General features: G+C 44.1%; 1 protein-coding gene across 1 annotated transcript; it reads right to left on the bottom strand.

The window, feature by feature from the left end:
- Nucleotides 1-1,048: 1,048 nt before the first annotated feature.
- On the bottom strand, nt 1,049-5,600 carry RASL11B (RAS like family 11 member B). The gene is made up of 4 exons (XM_054029815.1): nt 5,303-5,600; nt 4,990-5,046; nt 3,594-3,670; nt 1,049-2,699 (listed from the first exon to the last, which is right to left on the bottom strand). Exons 1-4 carry the CDS (start codon nt 5,445-5,447, stop codon nt 2,232-2,234), a joined length of 747 nt encoding a protein of 248 aa, XP_053885790.1. The 5' UTR covers nt 5,448-5,600; the 3' UTR covers nt 1,049-2,231.
- Nucleotides 5,601-25,927: the final 20,327 nt, after the last annotated feature.

Raw genomic sequence — 25,927 nt, 5'->3', positions numbered from 1 at the left:
GACTCCCAGGGGTTGGCTTTTGACTTTGCCTGCGGCCAATCTTCCAACCAGAAGGAAACACTTTGTCCAGGTGACCACCAAGCAATGACTAGTAGCATCTTGGGGCAGGCTAGTCTTGCAGGTGACATTTTTGTAAGCAATTGGAAGTTAATTTGGGGTAAATGGTTACTGTCTCCTACTTGGGTGATAGAGAAGAAGAGAATTTTGATGTTTCAGGACAATGAAACCCAGTGCTAGAAGCTCTTAGGGGTTGGCCTAGGAAAACTAGTCCTTTTTAAGAAGGCAGAATGGTTGTTGGCTTCTTGTCTAAGCCAGCTGGCTGGGTCTGCGGGGTGATCTGTGGTTAGGTAAGTCATAGCCGCCTCTTTTCTCAAGAATGAGTTTGTGTTTCCCCATGATTATTATTACTGTGTGATAAAGTTGGGGCCTAGGTGCCATTTGTTCCAATCAGTATGTCTCAGCTGTCTAGTTCTCTCTGTGAATGGAATGAAGTCAGAGGTTTGTGCCAATTTACTTTACCCACTAATCAACCTCACTTTCATTCTTCAAGGCATCGTATTTATCACTAAGCAAAATTGTAGTGTAGGTTGTGCTAATACTGCCAGTTTCTAACAGAAGAGTTGAAAGTGGCAGAGGCTGGTGTTTAGCTCACGAATAAGTTCGTATCTAAGTAACATCAAGCCTCACCCCCACAACCCCATTATTAGGATTTTTTGCCAGAAGAGGGAGGGATGGATCCTGAACCCTAGTCTGAAAGGCCTTGTTTTCTGAATAATTGCATCAAAGGACAATATATGGTACATAAAAGGTTCTGAGTACTTTCCACAATACCTAAGGTGCTTGTGCCTGTAAGACTTGAATACATAAAACTATGCAAAGGAGGAAGATTTAATTTATATTTCTACCTATTGATTTTTAAAGAGTAGTTAGTATATACCATACAGGAAATTGTGAGAAAATTAGATATTTGTAAAGCAATGCTTTGTCCCCAAGGTTCACAGGTTGTTTCCAATTCTGTTTAAAACAAAAAACACTACAGGAGAAAATGTGTAGTTCAAAAAAATTTAATGCTGAAACAGACTGCAGGAGTGAAAAGTCTGTTCCACATAAGGAGTTATTGTACACAAAATAAATAAGTTACAGTTTAAGCAAAAGCACAAGTGGCTTTTTAAAGTGCATTTGTATAAGGCCTTTAGCCTATATTCTCAAACTCCATTGGCTCAATGTAAAAATGCATACGGCTGCTAGGTGTGGTTAAAGATGAATATTCCACTAAACTCGGAGAGAAAGGGCTCAGCTAAGAAAAATCCAACCAGCTTCACTGCCTAGAGCCAACAGTATATATCATTACAATACTGAATTGACAAAGTGAGTTCCTTCCATGCTTACTACACACAATGGGGCTGGGGGGAAATGGAAAAGATTTTGCACTGAGCAGTTACCACGGATCATCATTCCAACTCGGGACTTGCCTCTGAAAAGTAGCAGTAGTGTAACATTTTAAAATTAATCTCGACAATATTTTTCAGACAGAAAAAAAAAAAACAAGTGATTTGTAATGATAAAATACACTTAGACCCTGTGCACAATATTTGTGTGTACAAAAATTCTGGTCAAACCCTCAGTAATAATGTAGCGAGTAAAAATAGTGTAGCATTGTTTTTACAATCATGAAACCCAGCCACAGCCACTCATTTTACACTGACTTTTCAAAATAAGCTCATTTGTGCTTTAGAATACATGGGTAAAATCAAGCTCTACTGAGCATAAAAATACATACATGCTGTCCTTCATCCAATACCAAAAACAAGCATACAACCGTAAGACTCAAATGGTTATTTCCAATAAGTAAGCTGCAGTTCGGGGCATTTTTTTTGGTCACCAAACTTCGTAAATGATGTGGTTGTACATCAAGCCAACTGTGTCCCATCCTAGGAAAGCAAGACTGAAGTTTTGTGGGTTGTTTTTTTTTTTTTTTCAATTACTAAAAGTTTGGTTTTAAAATTAAGATGTTCTACCATTCACTTGCTAGAATCACTTAAGGAGTTTATTCAAGCCTCACGCTTGTTTCTCCTTTAAGCAATGGTTTATTTCTACAGCAGTTCAAAAGAACCTCTGAACCATCCTTCTGTCACACGGCCTTGGACTCCATAGTGCCAGTGTTTAACATTCCAAAGTTGGAACTTTATGACAACAGGTTGAGAAGATAAAACCCCCACTTAGCTTTGCTTTCAGACAGAAGTGACAGTCCTAACTTTAGCAGACAAAGCTTGCTTAAACCTTCTCTTCAGATCCTGCATGTTTGGCGACTTTGGCCTTGGGATAAGAGAGGTTCTTCTCTTCTCAGGGGTGCTAGTTATTTGTTGTTTACTAACTTCTTTACACAGGACATGGAAGGCATTGAAGACATCGTTGTAGTTCTCACTGACAGACACTTCATAAAAAGTACAACCTAGCACGTTTGCCAGTTGAAGTCCATTCTGTGGCTCCACCTCTTTAATATGTAGGAGATCAGCTTTGTTTGCTACAACGACAACAGGGACTCTGTTTCCTGGGTGTAACTGTCGAACTTGCTGGTGAAGGTGACTAAGTAGTTCATAGCTCTTATAATCTGTGATGGAAAAAACAATCACAACAGCATCCGCCCATCGAATGCATCTGTTCAACTGTTCATTACAGTCCAGATTATGTTCATGGATCTGAGAAAGAAGAATTGTTTTAAATTAGATGGTTATGACAGAAAAAAATTAAAGTAACCTGACTTTCCTTTAGAGCTTGTAATTCTAAATGCATTTTATATTTTGATAGATTTGTATTTTGTATTGTAAATTAAGCTATATATATTTTTTGTGCACCTTCATAAAGTATGTTGATCCAGCTGCAGAAATCTGGAATAAATAACACTGGAGTTTGCCACACTCCAGTGGAAAATTGACCTGAGTAGTTCTGCACGCAGAGAAAAGCTTTGTAGTTCCACAGAATGGGAAATTAACTGGCTAGACAGTAAGTCTAGGGAAGCAAAGATATGAGCTGGAAGCATTTAAACCTGGAGAGTTGCCCAGTGCAAAAAGGCAAAATCCAGCATTACTCTTGTCTACACACTCAAACTTTCCATAATACAAGATTAAGTCATAACAAATCTTAATGAATGCAGCCACAATACTATGGTTTTTAGTTTCTATTGTGCACGTTTGTGAAACTTTAGAGTTTATCAGGCTGTAGTAATGAAATTTTTCCTTCCAAGTTTTTTCCAATGCATTTCTTGTTGGCACAAAAATAAAATGTTCCTAACACATTAGAATGTAAATCTGTATTGGATAAATCAGCCTTCCCATACAAGACGGCTTGTCTCTCCAAGAGTACAAAAGATTAACTGAAATAGAAGGTTGTTTACTTACTGTCAATGCACTATATACATACAGTACATAGAGCTTTCACTGTTTATAAACAAGGTTACCAGTTCTGCCATTCAAAACACTTGATACTAAAATGGACAGTGAACCATTTTCCAGAACGATTGATAAGTGGCTGAACAGCTCATCTAGCAAAAGATATAAAGATTAAAGCTTATTTTACTATTTTAAGAGACTCACCTGAATGCCTGGTGTATCTTGCACTTGAATAGCAAGCATCTCTCCATCTATTTGGATCTGTCTGCTATAAAGGTTACCTAACAACAACAACATTCTGTTACAAATACACTCACAGCTATATGAACAGACCCAAAAATTGCCTGGAGGGGGGACATGAATGGCAGCACTTAAAAGCCCAGGACAATAGAAGCGTTTTATTACTAACCACTCAATTTATAAACTGTAAGCAACTGCGGTAAGAGACTGATAACTTTAACATAATGACAGAGGGAAGGTTGTAGTGGTTTGTGGTTATCAGAACCCAGAGGGGTTAGTTTTGCATTGACTTGCTTACAAATTTTCAGTTTTTTAATTGTATAAAAGACTTGGAGCTGATTACACCTTTCAAGAGAACTGGACAATTTTAATTATCAACAAAGGCAAACCAACTTTTATTATAGGACATCGGTTGCTTTGACAATTAGGGGTTCTGCACTTGAGCAAATATTTTCTCTTTAAAGTGTTTTTGGATTGGATGCATTTCGAGTCTATATGGCCTTGAGATGTTTAAAGGCGTGTGTCCCTACAATAGCAGCAATGTCTTGATTGGTTTGTGATGTCACTAGAAACACTCCTTTCTTGGATATATTTATTGCCTTATTTCTATAGTATAGCTGATTTCTAATCTTATCATCTTTATCTACACACACTTTTTTTTTTTAAATGATTCTGTCCAACACTAGTACCTCTTATCTAGTTTGGCTAAGCTTGTTTGCTTGTCTGTCTTCCCTGGATCATTAACTTTTTAAATTCAAAAGAAAAAATGAGAACAGGTTCAGTGGTGTTGGAACAGTTTTTAATAGTGGGGGTGCTGAGAACTATTGAACAAAACTGTAAACCCTGTATATAATGGAAACCACTTCAAGCCAGGGCGGGGGTGGGGGCAGCAACCCCCCCTTCCAGCACCCCTGAAAGGGGCAAGGAATGAGGCTGGGTTTCCCCCAACATCACTCATCTGGGAGCACAACTCTGAACAACAAGCTAAAGTGGAGTACCTTAGGGATTTAACAAGTCAAATTTCAGATTAAACACTCCCCATCACAATAGCAGGAATAGATGCCCCTTGTCTGCTTTTAGCCAGAATTCAGCATACTACAGTACAAGAATACTGTTTGCTTCCCTGATAAACTGGTGAATGGCCCCTGAACGTTAGTTAACCAGGCAGAGGTCGGTGATTATTGGGAGCAGGGGTATTAGATTTTCACTGTTTAAGGCACAAATTAAATTTTCTAAGTGGAATCTAGCTCCCGACGTGCTCGGGGGAGAGTGCAAGGGGGTATTTATCCTTTATCAATGTAGCACCGCGCAGCACGAGGCTGTGCCCTAGACTCAAGCCGCCCAGCCACTTCCCCCTTACCCGCGTTTCTCTCGTAGTCTCCGATGAAGCGTTTTGTGAGGAATCGCACCACCAGGGCTGCAATGAACACAAGAAAAGCCGGTTACAACCTCTCCTCCTGGGATGCGGGCGCACAAAGCCCCCTCCCGCAGCCCAGGGGCTCGGAGAGGGTCAGTGACTGCAGCACCCCAGTTAGCGGGAGGGGGGTGAAAGGGGAGTGGGGCAGGCGAGGCAGGGTCTCTGGCTACGCCGGCAGCACGGAGCCCGGCGCCTGGCCTCTCGCCACGCGGAGCTCCCCCAAGCGATCGAGGCGCGCCGGGCGGGCAGCACTCACCGGTTTTGCCCACGCCGCTGGCTCCCACCACCGCGATCTTGATGAGGCGGGGGTGGCCGGAGGAACCCCCGCTGCAGCCGTCTCCGCTGGCGCTGCCGGCCTGGGGGTACTCGGCGATGGTGCACATGTTCTGGACAAGGCGCATCGCAGCTGCCCCGGGAGCAGAGCAGCAGGCGTCGGGGAGCGGGCGCTGCAGCGGCTCGGAGGGAGGATGCCGGGGGATCGCTGCTGCTGGCGGCACAGCGGGGCGTGGGGGCGGCAGGACCCGATGTGTCTCTCTGTCCCTCTACTTTCTGAGCTGCCGGCGCTGTCCCGGCTCTTTTCTCTCCCCTCCTACAAACCCCGCCCCTCCTCCTCCGGCGGCCACTCACCGCTCCCGAGAGCCGCCCGCCCCGCGCCGCCAGCTGGCTCCCCCCGGCAGCCGCGCTGCGGGCTCGGGCTGGGGCAGCAGCAAACGGGTCAGAGAAGCAGAAGCGTCGAAGGCTCGGGCATTCTGCTGAAATAGACACGGGCCGGAGCGTGCCGGGGGAGCAAGGCAACAACGCATCCTGGCCTGGGCTGGTCCCAGTGCGGGATTACTGCGTTAGTGGGCGAGTCCGCTTGAGTCACAACAAGTCAGGGTAAAGAAGTAAACAAAGGCGAACCAAATCCAGCCAGATTCACCCCTGAAATATTAAACCCCGCTTAGGTGGCTGAATAGTTCCAAGGATGGAGCCCCAAACAGCTTCCAAGTCCCCTCCTGTAACAGACCTAGGAATTGCCACACAGCAGCAGACTCATGGTCTAGCCAGTCCAGTATCCTGCTCCAGCAGTGGTCTATACCAGATGGTGCAGCAGAAAGGGCAAGACCCTGCCATATTAGGCAGATCAAGCGTGATCTCCCCCCACCACCAGGACTCATCCCGATGATTTCTAATACAGACTGGCTTAGTGCCTGAAGCATGAGGTTTAATATCCTTTCCAAGAATAATTTATCATTAATATAACTCAGCCTAGTCTTCTTATCCATATCAATGTATAAACCACCACCATAACTTGAAAGTAAGGGTGTTAACGGTCATGCAGTCAGTTGCTATGCCACCAATTTTTCCCCGTGGGTGCTCCAGCCCCTCTGAGGAGAATATGACAAGCAGCAGGAGAACAGCACAATGAAGCCAATCTACCTCACCAGAACTGAAGGAAGTACCTCTACAGGTGAGAAAGCAGTGCTCTCCATGCCCATTCAATTCTTGGCCTGTCTGCAGAGACTACCAACAACACATGTGGCAATGATAGCTGGCTTTGTGATACAGACCATCAGTCCACTGGGCACTGGACTAAGACTATACAACTGATTTCACATAGGGAAAGGCAAAAAAAGCCAGCATAGTGCACAATTTCCCTCAGACATTTTTTGTTTGTTAATGTCATTGGCTGCTGCTGTGTGAAATACTGAGCTGGTTACAGTATCAGCCAGTAGCTCGGTGTTCTTTACATTATGTTTCTGCTGGAGGTTCATGATAAGAAGGCAACTCCCACAAAATAACTATAACTGGAATAGGAGCCAGTTGGGAGGTAGGGGCGCATAGGATTTGATGAAGGACTGACAAGAAAGAGGAAAGAAAAAAAATGAGGCAGGAGGATAAATGGGAGCTGAGGTTTATAGAACTGGGGGGCTTACATCATGGGCTGTGTCCAAGATGCACTTTGCACCATTCCAGAGAGCAGGGTTGTAAAAGTGGCTTTAAACCAGTTTTATGCATCTCCTCTTCTTGTTGGGCTGCCTAGAGAGGAGGCTGGTCCCTGGTGTAAAAGTGGTCTTAGGGAGCCTTTATGCCCAACTGCTCATGGTCCTAGCAGGCCATTATGCCTGCTCTGTGTCAATGGAATATATAGCAATCCTGTCATAGATGTCTCATGCCTCCCCATACCAGGCCCAGAGAAGACTTGAACCAAGGGCTTCCACATTACAGGTGTTTACCTGAGCCCCTGTACTAGTGAAAGCCTCTTGTACTTAACTTTTGCTTTGGCCCAATAGTTAAAGTGGAACAGCTTCAACAGGCAAGCAGACAGCACTCCCCGTTCAAATCCTTTTGCCCCAGCTGGCAGACAGGGGAATTGAACCAGAATATCTAACATCCCAGATGAGTAGCCTAACCCTATACCTGGCTTCCCACACTGGAATTTTGCTTTGGCCCAAATAATGGATAATTAAAGTGGAACATTTTCAACATGAAAGCCTCAGTGTTGTCACTGTTCAAATCCCATCTCAGGAAGGAATGGAACCAAGGTCTCTACTAGGGCAGGTGCTTGTTCCTGCCACTGTACTCTCAAGCTTTCCAGACTATGGGCTCCCTTTCCAGAGTCTGAGCTGACTTGTGTATCCCCAAGTTTCACCTCACTTAAAAAGTTACAAAATCGGACATAAAAATACAATAGCATCCAGCAAACTTACTGAAAAATTGCTGACTTTCTCATTGTTACCATAGAATTATAAAATAAAGCAATTGGAATATAAATATACATTTGGGTGCAATATTTGAGCTTGTTTTTCACTTGTGAGCCTTGTCTGTAGCCTGAGCCCCACCACCTAGGGCTGAAGCAGGTACCTTAGGTTTGCGCAGCCCCCAGTGGCGTGGGGCCCTGAGCAGCTGCCCTGCTTGCCACCCCCTACTGCTGGTCCTGCACTTGCAACCCTCCTGAACCTATCCTGTGACCCCCCCCCCCCAGGGCTGCAACCCCCCAGGTTGAGAAACACTGATCCAGATTCACTGAGTACCTTCTGGAAGACCTTTGAGTATCCTCAGGGGTACACATACCCCTGGTTGAGAACCACTGCTATAGGGCACTTAACCTCAGCCCACACCCGCTGCCCCCCAGGAATGTACACTTTCTCCTCCTTAGGACCTAAGCCAACTCCCACTGCAGTCAACAGACTTTGCTTTTGCTGCCTTTTCGAAAATTCCATGACTACATCAGTTCCCCTTACACATGTAGTTAGGTGCAAACCTCCATATTACATACCTAACCAACCTTGAAAATCCTGGTCCCACTGACTCCAACTGGTGCAAGAACAGACTCAGGGGTTGTACAACATTTTTTTTTTTTGGGGGGAGGGGGGACTTAAGCAATCTGCCACTCCTCTACTATCTGATGCATCTTACAGAATTCTGTATCATCTCTGAAAAGGGATATCTCTAGTACTGTATCATCTCCGAAAAGGAACCTGGACATGATTGTGGCCAGCTAACTTGAGACCTCTATTGTATGCAGTGGTGGTCAAAAAAGGGAAATAGAATGTTAGGGTGCATCAGGAATGGAATGGAGAATAATATAATGCCATTATATAAACCAGTGCATTACCTCATCTAGAAGAAGGTGTGCAGTACTGGTGACCCCTTCTCAAAAAGGGTATTGCAGACTCAGGCCTGGTCTACACTATGGGTTTAGGTCGACTTTAGCAGCGTTAAATCGAATTAAGCCTGGACACGTTCACACGACGAAGCCCTTTCTTTCGACTTAAAGGGCCCTTTAAACCGGTTTCTTTACACCACCTTCGACGAGGGGATTAGTGATAAAATCGGCCTTTGCGGGTCAGAATTGGGGTAGTGTGGACGGAATTCGACGTTATTGGCCTCCGGGAGCTATTCCACAGTGCTTCATTGTGACCGCGCTGGACAGCACTCTCAACTCAGATGCACTGACCAGGTAGACAGGAAAAGACCCGTGAACGTTTGAATTTCATTTCCTGTTTGCCCAGCGTGGAGAGCACAGGTAACCACGCAGAGCTAATCAACACAGGTAACCATGATGGAGTCCCAGGATCGCAAAAGAGCTCCAGCATGGACCGAACGGGAGGTACGGGATCTGCTCGCCATATGGGGAGATGAATCAGTGCTAGCTGAACTCTGTAGCAGTAAAAGAAATGGCAAAGTATTAGAAAAGGTCTCCAAGGCCATGAAGGACCGAGGCCATAACAGGGACACACAGCAGTGCCGCGTGAAAATTAAGGAGCTACGGCAAGCCTACCACAAAGCCAGAGAAGCAAATGGAAGGTCCGGGGCAGAGACGCAAACTTGCCGCTTCTACGCGGAGCTGCATGCCATTCTAGGGGGTGCAGCCATCACTACCCCAACCGTGTGCTATGACTCCGTCAATGGAGAAATACGCAACAGGGAAGAGGATGGAGGTAATGTAGGTAGCTCACAGCAGCAAGGAAGCGGAGAAACCGGTTTCCCCAACAGCCAGGATATGTTTGTCACCCTGGACCTGGAACCAGTAACCCCCGAACTCACCCAAGACCCTGAGGGCACACAGGAGACCTCTGGTGAGTGTACCTTTGTAAATATTACACATGGTTTAAAAGCAAGCGTGTTTAATGATTAATTTGCCCTGGCAATCGCGGCCAGTACAGCTACTGGAAAAGTCTGTTAACGTGTATGGGGATGGAGCGGAAATCCTCCAGGGACATCTCCAGAAAGCTCTCCTTCATGTACTCCCAAAGCCTTTGCAAAAGGTTTCTGGGGAGGGCTGCCTTATCCCGTCCGCCATGGTAGGACACTTTACCACGCCAGGCCAGTAGCACGTAGTCTGGAATCATTGCATAACAAAGTATGGCAGCGTATGGTCCCGGTGTTTGCTGGCATGCAGACAACATCCATTCCTTATCTCTCTTTGTTATCCTCAGGAGAGTGATATAATTCACGGTCACCTGGTTGAAATGGGGTGATTTTATTAAGGGGACATTCAGAGGTGCCCGTTCCTGCTCTTCTGAACAGAAATGTTCCCCGCTGTTAACCACGCGGTGGGGGGAGGGGTGAAGTGATTATCCCAGAGAATCGTGTGTGTGTGTGGGGGGGGGGGGGTTTACTTGGGTTTGTGCTGCATGTTAACCCGGAAACCACAGCCCCTCCTTTTACATTGAAAACCCATTTTAAATGGCCAACCCAATTCATCCTTGATATGGGAAATGAGGGTGCTGCTGTTTGAAACCATTCCCACATGTTAAGAAGGTTAAAAAAGCCAAAAGACTGTGGCTTACCATGGCTGCCTGCAAGCCAAAATCTGTTGCCTGGCACTGTGTGAGTGATCTCTCATACCAAACCGGCAGGCCCTCACTATAAGAGGAAAAATGCGACCTTGTAACGAAAGAGTGTACCCATTGTTCTCTAAAATGTGTCTTTTTTAACCACCTCTCCCTTCTCCTCCACCAGCTGCAAATGTTTCTCCTTCGCAGAGGCTAGTGAACATTAGAAAGAGAAAACGGAGGACGCGGGACAATATGTTCACGGAGCTCCAGATGTCCTCCCACGCTGATAGAGCACAGCAGAATGCATGGAGGCAGTCAATGTCAGACATGAGAAAAGCACAATATGAACGAGAGGAGAGGTGGCGGGCTGAATGGCGGGATGAAAAGAGCAAGTGGCGGGCTGAAGATGATAGGTGGCGTCAGCTTGCAGACAGAAGGCAAGAGTCAATGCTCCGTCTGCTGGAGCATCAAACTGATATGCTCCAGCGTATGGTTGAGCTGCAGGAAAGGCAGCAGGAGCAGAGACCGCCGCTACAGCCCCTGTGTAACCAACAGCCCTCTTCCCAAAGTTCCATAGCCTCCTCACCCAGACGCCCAAGAACACGGTGGGGGGGGGGCCTCCGGCCACCCAGTCACTCCACCCCAGACGATTGCCCAAGCATCAGAAGGCTGGCCTTCAATAAGAGTTAAAGTTTTAAAATGCAGCATGTCCTTTTCCATCCCTCCTCCCCCACCCATCCCAGGCTACCTTGGCAATTATCCCCCTACTTGTGTGAGGAATTAATAAAGAATGCATGAATGTGAAATAACAATGACTTTATTGCCTCTGCCATCGGTGCTCGAAGTGGGGAGGGGAGGGTGGAGTGGTTGGTTTACAGGGAAGTAGAGTGAACCGGGTGGGGGGGTTGGAGGGTTCATCAAGGAGAAACAAACAGAAGTTTCACACCGTAGCCTGGCCAGTCACAAAACTCGTTTTCAAAGCTTCTCTGATGCGCACCGTGCCCTGCTGTGCTCCTCTAACCGCCCTGGTGTCTGGCTGCGCGTAATCAGCGGCCAGGCGAGTTGCCTCAACCTCCCACCCCACCATAAATGTCTCCCCCTTACTCTCACAGATATTGTGGAGCGCACAGCAAGCAGCAATAACAATGGGGATATTCTTTTCGCTGAGATCTGAGCGAGTCAGTAAGCTGCGCCAGCGCGCTTTTAAACGTCCAAATGCACATTCCACCATCATTCGGCACTTGCTCAGCCTATAGTTGAACAGGTCCTGACTCCTGTCCAGCCTGCCTGTGTGCGGCTTCATGAGCCATGGCATTAAGGGGTAGGCTGGGTCCCCAAGGATCACGATAGGCATTTCAACATCCCCAACGGTTACTTTCTGGTCTGGGAAGAAAGTCCCTTCCTCCAGCTTTCGAAACAGACCAGAGTGCCTGAAGACGCGAGCATCATGTACCTTTCCTGGCCATCCCACGTTGATGTTGGTGAAACGTCCCTTGTGATCCACCAGGGCTTGCAGCAGCATTGAAAAGTACCCCTTGCGGTTTATGTACTCGGTGGCTTGGTGCTCCGGTGCCAAGATAGGGATATGGGTTCCGTCTATCGCCCCACCACAGTTTGGGAATCCCATTTCAGCGAAATCATCCACTATTGCCTGCATGTTGCCCAGAGTCACTACCCTTGATATCACCAGGTCTTTCATTGCCCTGGCAACTTGGATCACAGCAGCCCCCACAGTAGATTTGCCCACTCCAAATTGATTCCCGACTGACCGGTAGCTGTCTGGCGTTGCAAGCTTCCACAGGGCTATCGCCATTCGCTTCTCAACTGTGAGGGCTGCTCTCATCCTGGTATTCTGGCGCTTCAGGGCAGGGGAAAGCAAGTCACAAAGTTCCATGAAAGTGCCCTTACGCATGCGAAAGTTTCGCAGCCACTGGGAATCGTCCCACACCTGCAGCACGATGCGGTCCCACCAGTCTGTGCTTGTTTCCCGGGCCCAGGATCAGCGTTCAACGCCATGAACCTGCCCCAGTAACACCATGATTTCCACATTGCTGGGGCCTGAGCCTTGTGAGAGGTCTATGTCCATGTCAATTTCCTCATCACTCTCTTCGCCGCGCTGCAATCGCCTCCTCGGCTGGTCCGGGTTTCTCCTTGGCATGTCCTGGCTCTGCATATACCCCAGGACAATGCGCGTGGTGTTCATAGTGCTCATAATTGCCGCGGTGATCTGAGCGGGCTCCATGATCCCAGTGCTAGCTATGGCGCCTGGTCTGAAAAAAAGGCGCGAAACTAGTATCTGACGGATCAGGAGAAGGGCCGAGTGACGACATGGTGTACAGGTACAGGGAATTAAAATCAAGAAAGGTGGCTGTGCATCAGGGAGAAACACAAACAACTGTCACATAGAATGGTCCCCCCAAAGATTAAACTGAAAACCCTGGGTTTAGCAGGCCGTTGATTTCACGGAGGGAGGGGAAGCAAATGAATACAGAACAAATCTATTTTTTACATCTTAAGATGACGGTGCAGCATGACTGATAGCCCTCGGCATCTTCTGGGTGCTTGGCAGCAAATACTGGGTGCTTGGCAGTTAGTGTACTACGATGGCCTTCAGGCCTATTGCACGATCTGCTGCTCGGGGAAGACTCTGCTAATGTGCGATGATCCAACTTGTAATAGGACGGTTACCAGTCGTAATACACCATCTACTGCCAAAAGGCAAAAGGCAAGGGGCTGGTGCAATGCAGCCCTACGGCTGCCTGCCCCACAGCTGCCAGCACCCAGATCGCCGATGAAGGCTACCAGTCATGCTGCACCGTCTACCGCCAAAAGGCAGTTAGCTGCTGCTGCTGTGTCGCAATGCAGTCCCACGTCTGCCGGCACCCAGATGACATATGGTGACGGTGAGCTGAGCGGGCTCCATGCTTGCCGTGGTATGTTGTCTGCACAGGTAACCCAGGTAAAAAGGCGTGAATCTATTGTCTGCCGTTGCTCTGATGGAGCGGGGAGGGGCCTGACGACATGTACCCAGAACCTCCCGCGACACTGTTTTGCATCATCCGGGCATTGGGATCTCAACCCAGAATTCCAATGGGCGGCAGAGACTGCGGGAACTGTGGGATAGCCACCCATAGTGCAATGCTCCGGAAGTCGACGCTAGCCTCGGTACTGTGGACGTGGTCTGCCGACTAGAGCACTTAGAGCATTTTATGTGGGGACACACACAATCGGCTGTATACAACCGATTTCTATAAAACCGGCTTCTATTAATTCGACCTAATTTCGTAGTGTAGACATACCCTCAGAGAGGGTTTGGAGAAGGGTTCAGAGACTGAGAAGGGACTGGGACAACTCCTAAGAAGTGAAAGTGAAAGACACACACCCACCCCGCAAGAGATTGGGATTGTTTACCTTTAGGAAGGGGATGATTAAAAAGGGAAGTGACCAGAGGGTTCTGGAATTGGGTGCTGGGGATGCAGCAGCACCACTGGCTTGAAGTGGTTTCCATCCTATATGGGGGTTATGGTTTTAGCCAATGGCGCTCAGCTTCCCCACTATACAAATTGCTCCAACGCCACTGGATAGGACAAAAGTCACAATAATGATTGATCTAGAGAAGGCAGATCAGGAGCTGCAGTTCTCCCTGGCTCCATGGGACAGTCAATGAAACTGAACAGTAGAAAATTCAAACCTGGTGAAAGGAAATACTTTTTCACAGAACATGATTCAACTCTGGAACTTGTTGCCACAGACAGTCACTGAGGCCAAATACTTCGGCAGACTGGAAAGGGATCAGACATTTCTATGGATAACAAGGATACCAGTTTTATAACAGTTAATGCTAACATGATTTTTGGAAGAGCTATGAAACCTCATGCTTCAAGGTTTAAACCAAGTATTAGGGAGGCAGATTATCCCAGCTATTAACCAGTCTAATGTGAGTTTCTTTCACCTTCCTCTGCAGCATCTGGTACTGGCTACCATCAGAGGGTGAGGAGCCCCGGTGGGCCAGCCTTTATTCTACCTTAGTCCCACGGCCCACCGGGGACATCGGTTGGCGGCTCCTTCACGGAGCCGTGAGCACGGGCATGTACCTGGCGCGGTTCACCCCTATTCCCGAGGCCTGCCCATTCTGCGGCGTGAGGGAGACCCTGGCGCATGCCTACCTCAAGTGCGCCAGGTTGCAGCCCCTGTTCCAGCTCCTCCAGAACCTCTTGTTGAGGTTCTGGCTGCACTTTTCCCCACACCTGTTCATTTACGCACACCCCATCCGTGGCCCCACCAAGTCGCGAGACCTCCTCGTCAACCTCCTCCTGGCTTTAGCCAAACTCACCATCTACAATACCAGGAAGAGGATGTTGGACGAGGGGGTGCTCTGCAACTATGGGGCCTATTTCCATACCTCCCTGGTCTCACGTCTCTGGGCAGCATTCCACAGGGCAGCGTCTGCTGGCTCCCTTGACACCTTTGAGGAGCAGTAGCCGCTGTCCAGGGTTCTCTGCTCGGTGTCCCCATACGGCACCCTGATTTTGAACCTTTGACCGTCACTCCACTCCCTGTTTTTTCATTAGTTGTCCCAAGAGATTAGTTCGTTCCTGGGTCCAGTGGTCCCTTCTGCTAGGCTGGGGGAGGGGCCTTTAGACACCTCCCAGTTGTTTCCAATAAGGCTACCGTCAGAGCCAAGACACTGGACTAGATGGACTTTGGGTCTAATCCAGTGTGGCAGCTCCTATGTTCCTGTGAACGCTTCCCATTTTAGGGTCTTTTAAATACAATTTTGTGCTGTTATTCAGAGAGAAACAGTTCATGCACAATTCTCTGCAGTTTCATAAAGAAGATAATTTATTGGCAATGCAGACAATGAGGCAGAGTTTAATTTTATAACTCAGATTCTGTCTCTCTTTTTTTCTAATGCGTGTGGCATTTAACATCTAACATAAAGCAAAGAAAGCTGTGTGGACAGAGTGTTCAGAAACATAGACAATGTGTGTTCCTTCCAGGTCAGTGTTTACTTTCCAAAGCATCCTTGACCATGTGTACAGTTATAGAGAGTAACCATCTTCCAACCACTGGGGAAGACAGCTAAACCATGGAGACTAGTTTAACTGCTCTTCTGGAACAGAAATGCATCGTTGTCAATAACAGAACAAAAGAGGGAAAGAGCAGAGATTTTAAGAGAAATTAAATAAATAGGAGAACAACTTTTCTTTGTACTGGGAACGATCATCTGGGCAACAAAGCACAAAGCTTATTGAGTAAGATAAGATCTTCATTCCAAGAAAGAGGGAGGCGGGAGGAGAGAAACATACTCACACCCTCACCCACCCACATACCCTACTTGGTTTCTATAGCAGCATAATCACAGACATTTTTCTCTTTCCACAAGGAAGACTGACTAATGTTCTGCAGTTATATTAATCTGCATTTTAATCAGATTTTATCTTCTCTTATGCTTTTGGGTCCCATCCCCCTGCCCATTGCCCCTTCCCTTTTCCTCCTTATGTAACATGCAAATTCTGGGCCAAGTAGTGAAACGGAAGGTTTTTTCTTTACCATCCAGAACAGTCCATGTGCCTCTCTCATTTTATTGCATTTGTTTGTGTTTTCACGGTATATGTAATTCTCAGCTTTTTTGAGAAGGAAGCTGATGACAGACTCTTCTAAATAAACCCAGACTCTAACCCTCAAGCAAAACTTACTAGTGAGCAGTAAGCAGATTTTTCTTAGAAATAAGTACATTCTATTGTTCATTTCTGTGGGTATTGTGGGAAGGGGCTGATTTGTTAACAGTGGGGAAGAGGCTGGCATTAAACAGCTCAAACCAAAACATTTAGAAATCTTGACCCCATAACTTCACCAATTCCAATATTCCCAGGCCCAGCAGGTACAGTGATGGAAAACACAAACCTGGGTGTAGCGCTCCAGAAGAAATCAGCTGCTGCCCACTCACATATGGAAGGCCCACTGATGTGAGAAAAGACTACACGTGTGAGGAAGGGTTTGCAGAGTTGAGCTCATGGATTGTGAGCTCTTTAGGGCAGGGCTGTGTCCTTTGGTTGTAAAACAACAGTACATCAATGGCTCTGTGAGCGAGACTTTTGAAAGTGAATCAGGAATTAGGCGCCCGATTCCTATTCAGTTTCAATGGGACCAGGATACCTACCCTCACCTCTGTAGGAACCTTTGAAAATCTCACCCTGTATCAAAAATAAATATTAGTAAAATTACCACTAATTGGCTTTAATTAATGGCTGGAAAATGCCCACTTATTTTGCTTCCAGAAATCAGATCACAAAGCATTTCAAGGCTAATCAAAAACAGCCAAATAAACAGGAGTTAAGCCAACCTGGGGAGTAATGGGGTAAGCAATTCCCACTAGGGAGACATAACTACATTCCAGATAGAGTTAAATGAGTCTGGATAAATGTGGCTGTGCTTTATATGAATATGAACCATTTTCCTTCAGTAACTCTCTTCATCCCCTTTCATCTAAGGCAAGAGCCTCATTGTTATAATTTGTGAGGGATGCGGTTTACAGTATGTAAATGAGCCAGCACTGCTGCCTACAAGGTTGTATAACAGCCTCAAATAGTTTCTATTCATCAAAGATAGTCATTAGTATTCATACAATTATTATTCAGGCAGTTGACTACAGATATGCAGCCAAAAGTTGACAAAAAAAAAAAAAAAAAACACCCACTATTCAGGTTTATTGGCAAAAATAAGAAATTGGAGCTACTGCAGCATCCAGCACACTAAAACAAGCCACTTTTGAACAACATACTGTGAAGATGGTTAAACATGAACAGGAATTAAACACAGGAAGCTTGAGACTGGACTCTGTTAAAAATGTTGGTATTCCATAAATCCTTCTGTGATTATGATGAAGTGTACCATAACAGAGAAGGGTAATTCAGTGCTATAGTATAGAGACATGACTCAAATAGTCTCATATGGTCTGAAAAGAGCACTCTTTTTCTGTATAAAGCATGGAGTCGGTCCAAAAAATAGAAGTAACACTTAGAAGAATGCAGCTCCTGGACAAATTACAAATTCCAAGTACCAAAAAACACAAAGGTTGGTATGCTAGGGCATCTCTGCTGAGAATATTGTATAAGAGCCATTAATATTTCATCTGGAATGTAAAGCTATTGAATCCCACTTGGGACTTAAGTGTCTCAATGTATAACTTCAGTTGTTTGCTAGAACCAGTTTTAACTGGTTATACTACTTTCATGAACATTATTATCTTCATTTTCTTGTTCAGAACTCACACTTTTTTGCCCCATGATAGCACCAGTATATTAATTTCCAGATTTTTAAAGATGTAGGCATTCAAATAAAATATAACCACCTTACTAACATTTACAGAGATGAGAGAGACAAGGTGAGTGCGATCCTAACTCTGTAAGCTCAAAAGTTTGTCCCTTTCTCCAACAGCAGTTGTTCCAATAAAAAATATTACCTAACCTCCTTGTCTCTCTAATATCCTGGGACCAACACAGCCACAACTCCACATTTAAAGAGATTAGTCATTTTCTTTTTTAAGATGGTCTTTATCTCTTTTAGGAAGCAGAGTATAACCTTATTGGATGGACACCCAATTTGTGGACATCTTCCCATCTGCTCCATTGCCAGCACGTAGTAAATAGGGCAAAGAAAAAAGGACAAGACTTAACCATTTGTTTTCCATGTAGTTCTCCTCTTCTTGTCTTTCTCCTCCCCCAAATACTCAACATCTTTGAAAACAAGTGTTCCCCTTTTCCCATATTCCTAGGAGGGATCAAAGCAAAGGCTACTGTCACTTGTTGGGGTGGTTTAATTATGCCAGCAGGAGAGCTCTCTCCCACCGGCATACAGCAGCTACACAGGAGACTGTACAGTGGCACAGCTGCAACGGTACAACTGTGCCACTAAGGTCTGTAGTGTAGACATAGCCTAAAAGTTATACAAAAAAGAAATTCCAGCCATTCACAGTCCAAAAACCCAAATAGTATTTTCACAAATGACACGGAAACCCCTAAGTACATTAACTGTGTTTGATTCTGGTCTCATTTACACCAATGTAAATTAGGACTGACTCTCCCAAAATCACTAAATTTACACCACTGTAAAACTGGTGAGAATGCAATCCAAGTAAGGCCCATTGTGTCCATTCACATTACCTCTTTTCCACATAGGCAGCTCCCATTAAAAATTCTTCCCTTTTCAACCTACTCTCAAACAATTATTCATTTCAGTTACACCCCCTTGACGGATCTGAGCAAAGGACAGTACAGAATAACTCTCCCCTTTCCCCCAGTTACTTCCTTCCCCTCCTCCCTATGACTGGAGGGGTGTTAATGGGCCACTTCACCTTGAATGGTCTCATAAAATATATAAACTACTTATGCTAAACAATCTGTTCCACCTTGTAGTTAGCTGTGACACACTGATTAAGTTCCCTAGACCCGAAGAAGAGCTCTATGTAAGCTTGAAAGTTTGCCTCTCTCACCAGGAGAAGTTGATCCAATAAAAGATACGTCCTCACCCACCTGGTCACTCTAACATTTATCCTAGTTTATTATTCAGTTCCATGGTTTGTTAGCACGCAACTCCTACATCACACTTTTCATCCATATATGTCAATGAACTATGCCAAAGAAAATAAGTATCATTACCCCTATTTGCAAGGAGGAAACTGAAGCACAGAGTAGTGAAGTGACTTATCACAGGTCTCAAAGCAGATCATTAGCAGAGGCAAGAATAGACCACCAGACCAGCACCCTATTCACTGAACTATAGGAGTAACCTCAGTTGCTCTGCAGAACTCTCTTTAAGTAAATACCTCAATTTTACTTTACAACCTCAATTCCCATTTTTTGCTTAATATACTGCATAGCAACAAAGGCTGTTACATAATAAGAAAAAAAAATAACTTTGTAGTTAACCAACAGTTCACAGGAAACAAATCCTGGCTTGTGAATGGCTGAAAAATCATGTGGCAAGTCAGGAAATTTCTGTTTACTTTTTCAGAGGTCAACAACAGACCAACATTTACCATTCAAATTCCACATGTAAGTGACTTCACTGTCATTAGCTGAAACTGAATTCAGTAAAAACTATTATTCACTGTTGAGCCAAGAAGGTGTATAAGTACATTTCTGCTTTCTGATTGGCTCAGAGATAAAGATTTTTTCCTTTCCTTTTGACTTCATTATCTCTTTAGAATGTTAGTTTAAAACAAAAACAAAAAATGCTTACACTTAATATCTTGTAGAGATTTATAGACATATTAAAATATTCAGAATATATAAACACTATTAATGTACTGACTTCACGCTTCAATGATCATCAAAACACTTTTTCTCATGTAATATTTACCTTCAGGTTGAAGTGAACATCTGTTTACTATTGCTTGATTATCTGCCAGGTAGAATATTTTAGCCAGTCATAACCCAGAAAGTCAATATCATTCCCAACAATCAAGACTAAAACTTGTATAAGCTTTGTGTTTCCAATCAGATTACATATTTTATGTGCAGGCCACTCTTTCAGACAACCATTCACTTGTTGCCCCCACCCATGAACAAGTTATTCATCCTACCCCCAAGGTAACATTGCTAGAGAAACCAACAATATAGAACTTTCAAACCTGGATGAGAGAATTAAAATATTTTTGTTTTAAATTGTTTGGGGTTTGATTGATTAGCTTCATTCACCTTGCTGTGTAATAAAAATATTCAATGCCCTGGAGTACAATCAGAATGATGAAGTTAGCAAATGTCACAGCTTCATTTCAGCATCTATTGATCCATGAAAGCAAATTACTACATTGAATGCTCTGCCACCGCAATTATTGTGTACATTGAAATGGTTAGAGCAGATTGTAACGTGGCTGTGGGAGTCAGAACTCCTACATTCTAATAATGTCTTTGTTACTAACTCACTATTTGTCCTTGGGCAAATAACTTAACTTCTGTGTCTCCTTTTAGTCCTCTGTAAAATGGGGATGCATACTTTACAGTAGAGTTTTGATCTTAATTAAATGTAATCTTGAAATATAAAGGGTTTTGAGTTCAAGATGAAAGGTCAACAGAAGTGCAAAGTACTATCTTTACTACATTAAAGTATTATGTAGTAAAATACATTATGTATTGATATTTCAATATAGCATATATCTCTTTATGACCTTGATCCTACTCCAATTGAAGTCTGTAACAAAATTCCATTGATTTCAATGATGTATGATCAGACCCTGGTCATTAGTCTTTCATTATGGATTTATTTCCTACTTTGGTTTGAAGCTGGGCAAAAAAGTTATCTGTATAGCTTGAGAAATGTATAGTATATGACACTTGTACATTTAAAATGAATTAATATATTTTTCATTAAAAATACGGTAATTCTGATCCAGACTGATTTGTATCTCAAGTTTGAGCCTGCTATGATTTTAAACCATTTAAAATCGTATTAACTACTGAAAATCAAGGTCATATTAAGTGCACTATAAAATAAAAGCTTGATGAGATTATGTAGCAGGAATTCTTACAATAAGTCAGTTATAAGAGCAATTCCAATTACAACTCTTAGGTGACAATACTTGCAAAGTAGACAGTATTGAAATTGAACAAATATAACCATCCCTTTACTATTTCCTGTTTTCTGTTTGCTAGCTAGCTAAAGAGCCACCAGCTATGGACTCCTCTAGCTATATGAAATTATCCGTTCAGATATTCTCAGTAGCCTCGTTGAATGATTTTAGGAGCAAATGAGAACAGATTTTGCATTAAAATAATTGGATGGTCAATGGAATGAGATGTTGTCCATTCCACACTACTCAGCTAGAGAACCTAGACAGCAGCTGGCTCACTGTTTAAAGTCACATACAATCTCTCACTCCAAGGAAGCTATTTCTAAAATAGCTTAAACATCATAAACTGATAATTGGCTTTCTAAATGAGAAGTAAAAATATTTTGCATTAATATTGCACGCAGTCATGAATAAAACATTAAAAAGTTGCTAGAATGCTTTTTCATTGTATATTTGAACAGTAAGTGCTATCTCCAGGGCCGGCACTTCCATTTAGGTGACCTAGGCGGTTGCTTAGGGCACCAGGATTTGGGGGCATGGCATTTTGCTGCCCTTGGCGGCAATTCGGCGGCGGGGGGTCCTTCCGCACTCCGGGTCTTCGGCGGCAATTCTGTGGCGGGTCCTTCACTCGCTCCTGGACCCGCCGCCAAAGTGCCCCGAAGACCGGGAGCGCGGAAGGACCCCCCCGCTGCAGAATTGCCGACGACGACTGGGAGCGTGGAAGGACCCCCGCCTATGGTGCCAAAAACCCTGGCGCCGCTCCTGGCTATCTCAGTGGTTTCAAAATATCAAATGGCACCAAATACATAAAAGACATACAGTCTCTTGTGGTGTATGATACACCCAGAAAAGGGTCCAAGTTACACTTCATTCCCTGGCCTGCTCATGGGGCAATGCAGCTACCTGCTTCCCCCTGTTCGTGGAAGATTATAAGGTTAAAAGTATAGCCCTAAAATAAAAACTTCTGCAAAATCAGGGTCTAGCATGAAAGTACTCACAAAAGTATTGGGCATGATTATAAAATGGTATGATTGGTTTTAATTCCTATGTAGTATTCTCTAAATTAGCATTTGAATTGTTTATAATCATTGTCCTTTGTTCCTTGGTTAGCATATCATCTGACTGGCCAAATGGAAAGATTTGTTGTGAGTTATATTAAGCAACCGTGGAGTTTTAACAAGAGCACCTGGCAAATATTCAGCAAAGTTCTGATGTCTTCACTTATGAACTTTCCTTACACAGGAACAGACTGTCCTGTAGTTAGCAAGGAAGTTTAAAAATTAAGCAAGATATTTTATCTATCATGTTTTATAGTTTTAAATCAAATACAAACTCAAAAATACATCAAGATGATGCAAGCCTTGATTTGTTTTGGGGCTTGTAGCCCCACTGTATTTGAAAAAGTGCTCGAAAATACTTCCAAGGATAAGCTTTTCAAACACTGGGAAAGAGGAAGGCAACAAATCTAATTTGGGGAATGGAAAGAAAATTCTTCAATAAAAACAAACCAGGACCAGCATGGGCTTAGACTTAGAATCTCCTGTGTCTAGTAGCACATGAGGAAACCCATTTTTCCCTACTGCTTTCTGTCCAAAGCAAGATGTTTGATTCCATCATACATTGTCTCCAGGATGGCAGCATCCTTGTCGATCATCCTACGATAGGTCAATCTTTGTCCTCCACACCACCTCCTCCCTCCACATTCCTTGTGCTTCTGCCAGCGGGTAGCCTGATGACATGGGCAAACCACTGTAGCTGTCTCTGTCTAATTATTGAGTCTCCTGACCTGTGTGCCACAACACTTCCACACTGGTAACACAATCTCTCCCATGAATTCCAAGAGTCATCTTCAACTATGTTGGTGCATGCAGCTTCCTGTTCTGTACCCACATCAAATGCCACATTGCCAAAGTGTACAGTCCTAGTGAGAGGACAATAGCATTATAGTGTGTAGATGTAGCTTCCTACTCTTCCCAATGTTTGACAAATGGAAGAATGATCCACTTGCTGTAACAATTTGACAGGGGAGGGGGAAAGACCACAATGAGGTGTTCGAATTATATAGCATACATAAAAATAAGGAGTCCTGAAAAAGACAGTTCCAATCTACAGTTGTTTGCATTTTATAATCTGAAGGTTTCTTACATAGATTAATATTGTACTAGGAAAATAATAATACTTAATGTTTGCTCCAGGCATTACATCCTCAAAGCACTACCAATTAATTGTTGTGACATCATTGAGGTACATAAGTATAATTTTCACATTGTATTATTTCTAAGATACAGTGATTATTATCTCAGCAAAGGACCTAATCCAAAGTCCACTGACATCATTAGAAGTAGAGCTGGGCAGGAAATGGTTTTCCTGTACCACTAAAATTTTCACAGCTGCGTCAGGGTGAAACCGAGACCTTTTGACTTTTTTCCCAAGGAGAAAACAGAGAGAACACCCCTCCCCCAAGAACAGCCAATAGCCGAGTAATTGGACACTCATCTGTAAGGTGGGAGACCTTGGTTTAAGCCCCTAGATACACACCTGGGACTGGAACCAAGGTCTCTACCCTTCCAAATGAGTACCCTAACCACTGGGCTATTGGCTATTCTAGGAGGGCTTGGTCTCCCTCGCCTTTTGACTGAAATTCTGTACTGGACCTGAGAAATCCTTCCCAACTCAGGATTTAGTCAAATATGATATATTCCTGCAAAAAAGTTTCAGTTTTGATTAAGAGGCATTTTCTAATGAAAAACTATTTCATCAAAAAATTCCCCAACCATCTCTAATTAGGAATCTTCTCACTAACTTCAATGGGCTTTGGATCAGGCCCACAAGGAGGTTAAATGACCTGCTAAAGGCTACACAGCAAGTCAGTGGTAGAATCTGGATCTGAACTGAAAAATGCCTAGTTCCCGGCACTATGTTTTAGTCCACTAGCCCAGTGGTTCTCAACCTTTTCCCCCTTGGGACACAAAAGCCACTCCTGGTTTTGTGACACACAGGATTACGGCATTGTGATTACTGCAAGAAACTTCAAATGGTTTGTGTATACTAGGGCTGGATTTAAGTGAGGCTGTTGCTGGGATATGGGGTTATGCTGGAAAATTGGAATAGCAGGGGTGCAGAGCTCGTGTCTCCTGCATAGAGATGCTACCATGCTGCTTTGTATCAGAGGGTGTCAAGATTTAATATAAAATATAGTACAAATTAAATTTCTTCACAGGTCTTAAAGGCCCAACACTTGAGGCCAAATACTTCATTTTTAGAAAATTAATTTGTTACAATATTACACTCCACATACTGTAACATTTATTTTTGGCTTTGGCATTAGATTTTGCTCTCAAAAGAAGAGAGCTGTTGTGAAATTGTAAGGGACATGTAGTGAATCACAGTGTGCATTCCAAAAGGGGCTTTTAAGCTGTGTAGCAGTTGTGTTCCTTATCGTTTCCAAATAGCTTTTGTTTGCCTGCCAATTCAGCTGACTTGTCCTGCCTTGCAATCCTTTGGGAAGAAAGAGCAGACTTAACTGGCGTCCTTTGGAGGCAGAACTAATGCAAGCTCCTGTGACTTCTGAAGTATTTCAGAATATGTAAAAAGACAAGACAAATTGCAGGTAAAGATATACAAGATCCTTTATGTAGGCAAATAGAAACAGCATGTGCTGTATCACTAAGTTCTAGTGTACAGGGTTTTTTCCCCCCATGACATATATTTGTTTTTCAAGAAAACCACAATGGGATTAGTGAGACAATGAAAGGAATTCCAAACAGGACCAATAATACAAGAACCATATGAATGCTGGGATCAGTTTCAGTACCCTGGAACATACTTTATATACTCCATTAGTGTCTTTGCTAGACGCTGGTCTTTTTGTGAGGCTTGAATACCCAATATTCAGTCAGCTCTTCCTAGAGGAAGCTCACTAAACAAGAACATAATATTAGAAATAAAGCATTTGGAACAACCAGGGGATTTCCTTGTCTCAGGAAAATCAGAAACACATTATTCACTGTTCCAGAGGCTCCTTTCTTCCCTCGTATAATTTTGCAGTTGGATTTTAAAAAGCACATGTGGATTGTGGCCATAGCAAAAGGTGCATTTCAAACACTCCATCTTTTGTTCATTTAGCTTTAAAACATTTTTTGTGACTTCTTCAGCTGCTCTGAAGTATGAAAACATTCATATTATTTTATTCCATAATCCTGTAGTATTTCCAATAATCAATTATAACAAAAGCAAGCTTAACTGCTTCGGGCCTCAGTTTCTCCATGTGCAAACTGAGGATACTAATCCTGACCCATCTTTACAAAGTGGGAGACTGCACTATTAAGTGTAATGTATTGTTATGATTAAAATGGTGGATTTTTAAAAGTTAATAAGTGGTTTTCAGTGTATGCTTTGGATCAGATCAGTCTGTCCAGGAGTAAAAGTTTCAGGGGGGCTTTTTGCAAGGGAAATTCCATGATTTCCTTACAGAGATCCTCCTGCCTTATCCCACTGGGGAGGCAGGATTTGCCCCCTGTGGAAAAGCCACAGCTCACATCTGCTGGAGCCCAGGGGATCCATGGGAGGACAAGGCAATCTTCATGGACCAAGCGTGAAGTGGTTCTGGTCCCCAACAGCACCATCCTCCAGTGGAGCCACTCTCTTGCTGCAATTTCCCCCCTTAGTTAGGAGGATCCACAGGAAAGTGAATACATCCTATAGCTGCAGTAACTTTTTGGACACATATTTTTGGGGCCAGAGTGTGTGGGGAAGATGTGCAATCCCTTCCCACCCACCCCACCCTCCGGACAGCCTCCCTCCCCTCCCCCCACCTCCTGACTTCACCCCTTTTGCCCTCATAGTCCTTGGACTCCATGGAGATCCCTCTGCAGGTTCTATGGGGTGAGGGAGGATGGTGCCACAGAGAAACCTAAGTCTCCTTTATATGTGTGGAGGACCCATCCACATGCGGATCTCAGTGGGCATTATCTGGCCTTTTAAAATGAACCTTATTCCACGAAGAAAAGATTTTTCCTCAATGTACAGGTAATGCAGTGTTTTG

Source organism: Malaclemys terrapin, chromosome 5, assembly GCF_027887155.1.
Source record: "Malaclemys terrapin pileata isolate rMalTer1 chromosome 5, rMalTer1.hap1, whole genome shotgun sequence".
NCBI classification, from domain to species: Eukaryota; Metazoa; Chordata; order Testudines; family Emydidae; genus Malaclemys; species Malaclemys terrapin.
Note: the sequence above shows the minus strand (reverse complement) of the source record. Positions and strands in the feature narration are given on the sequence as shown.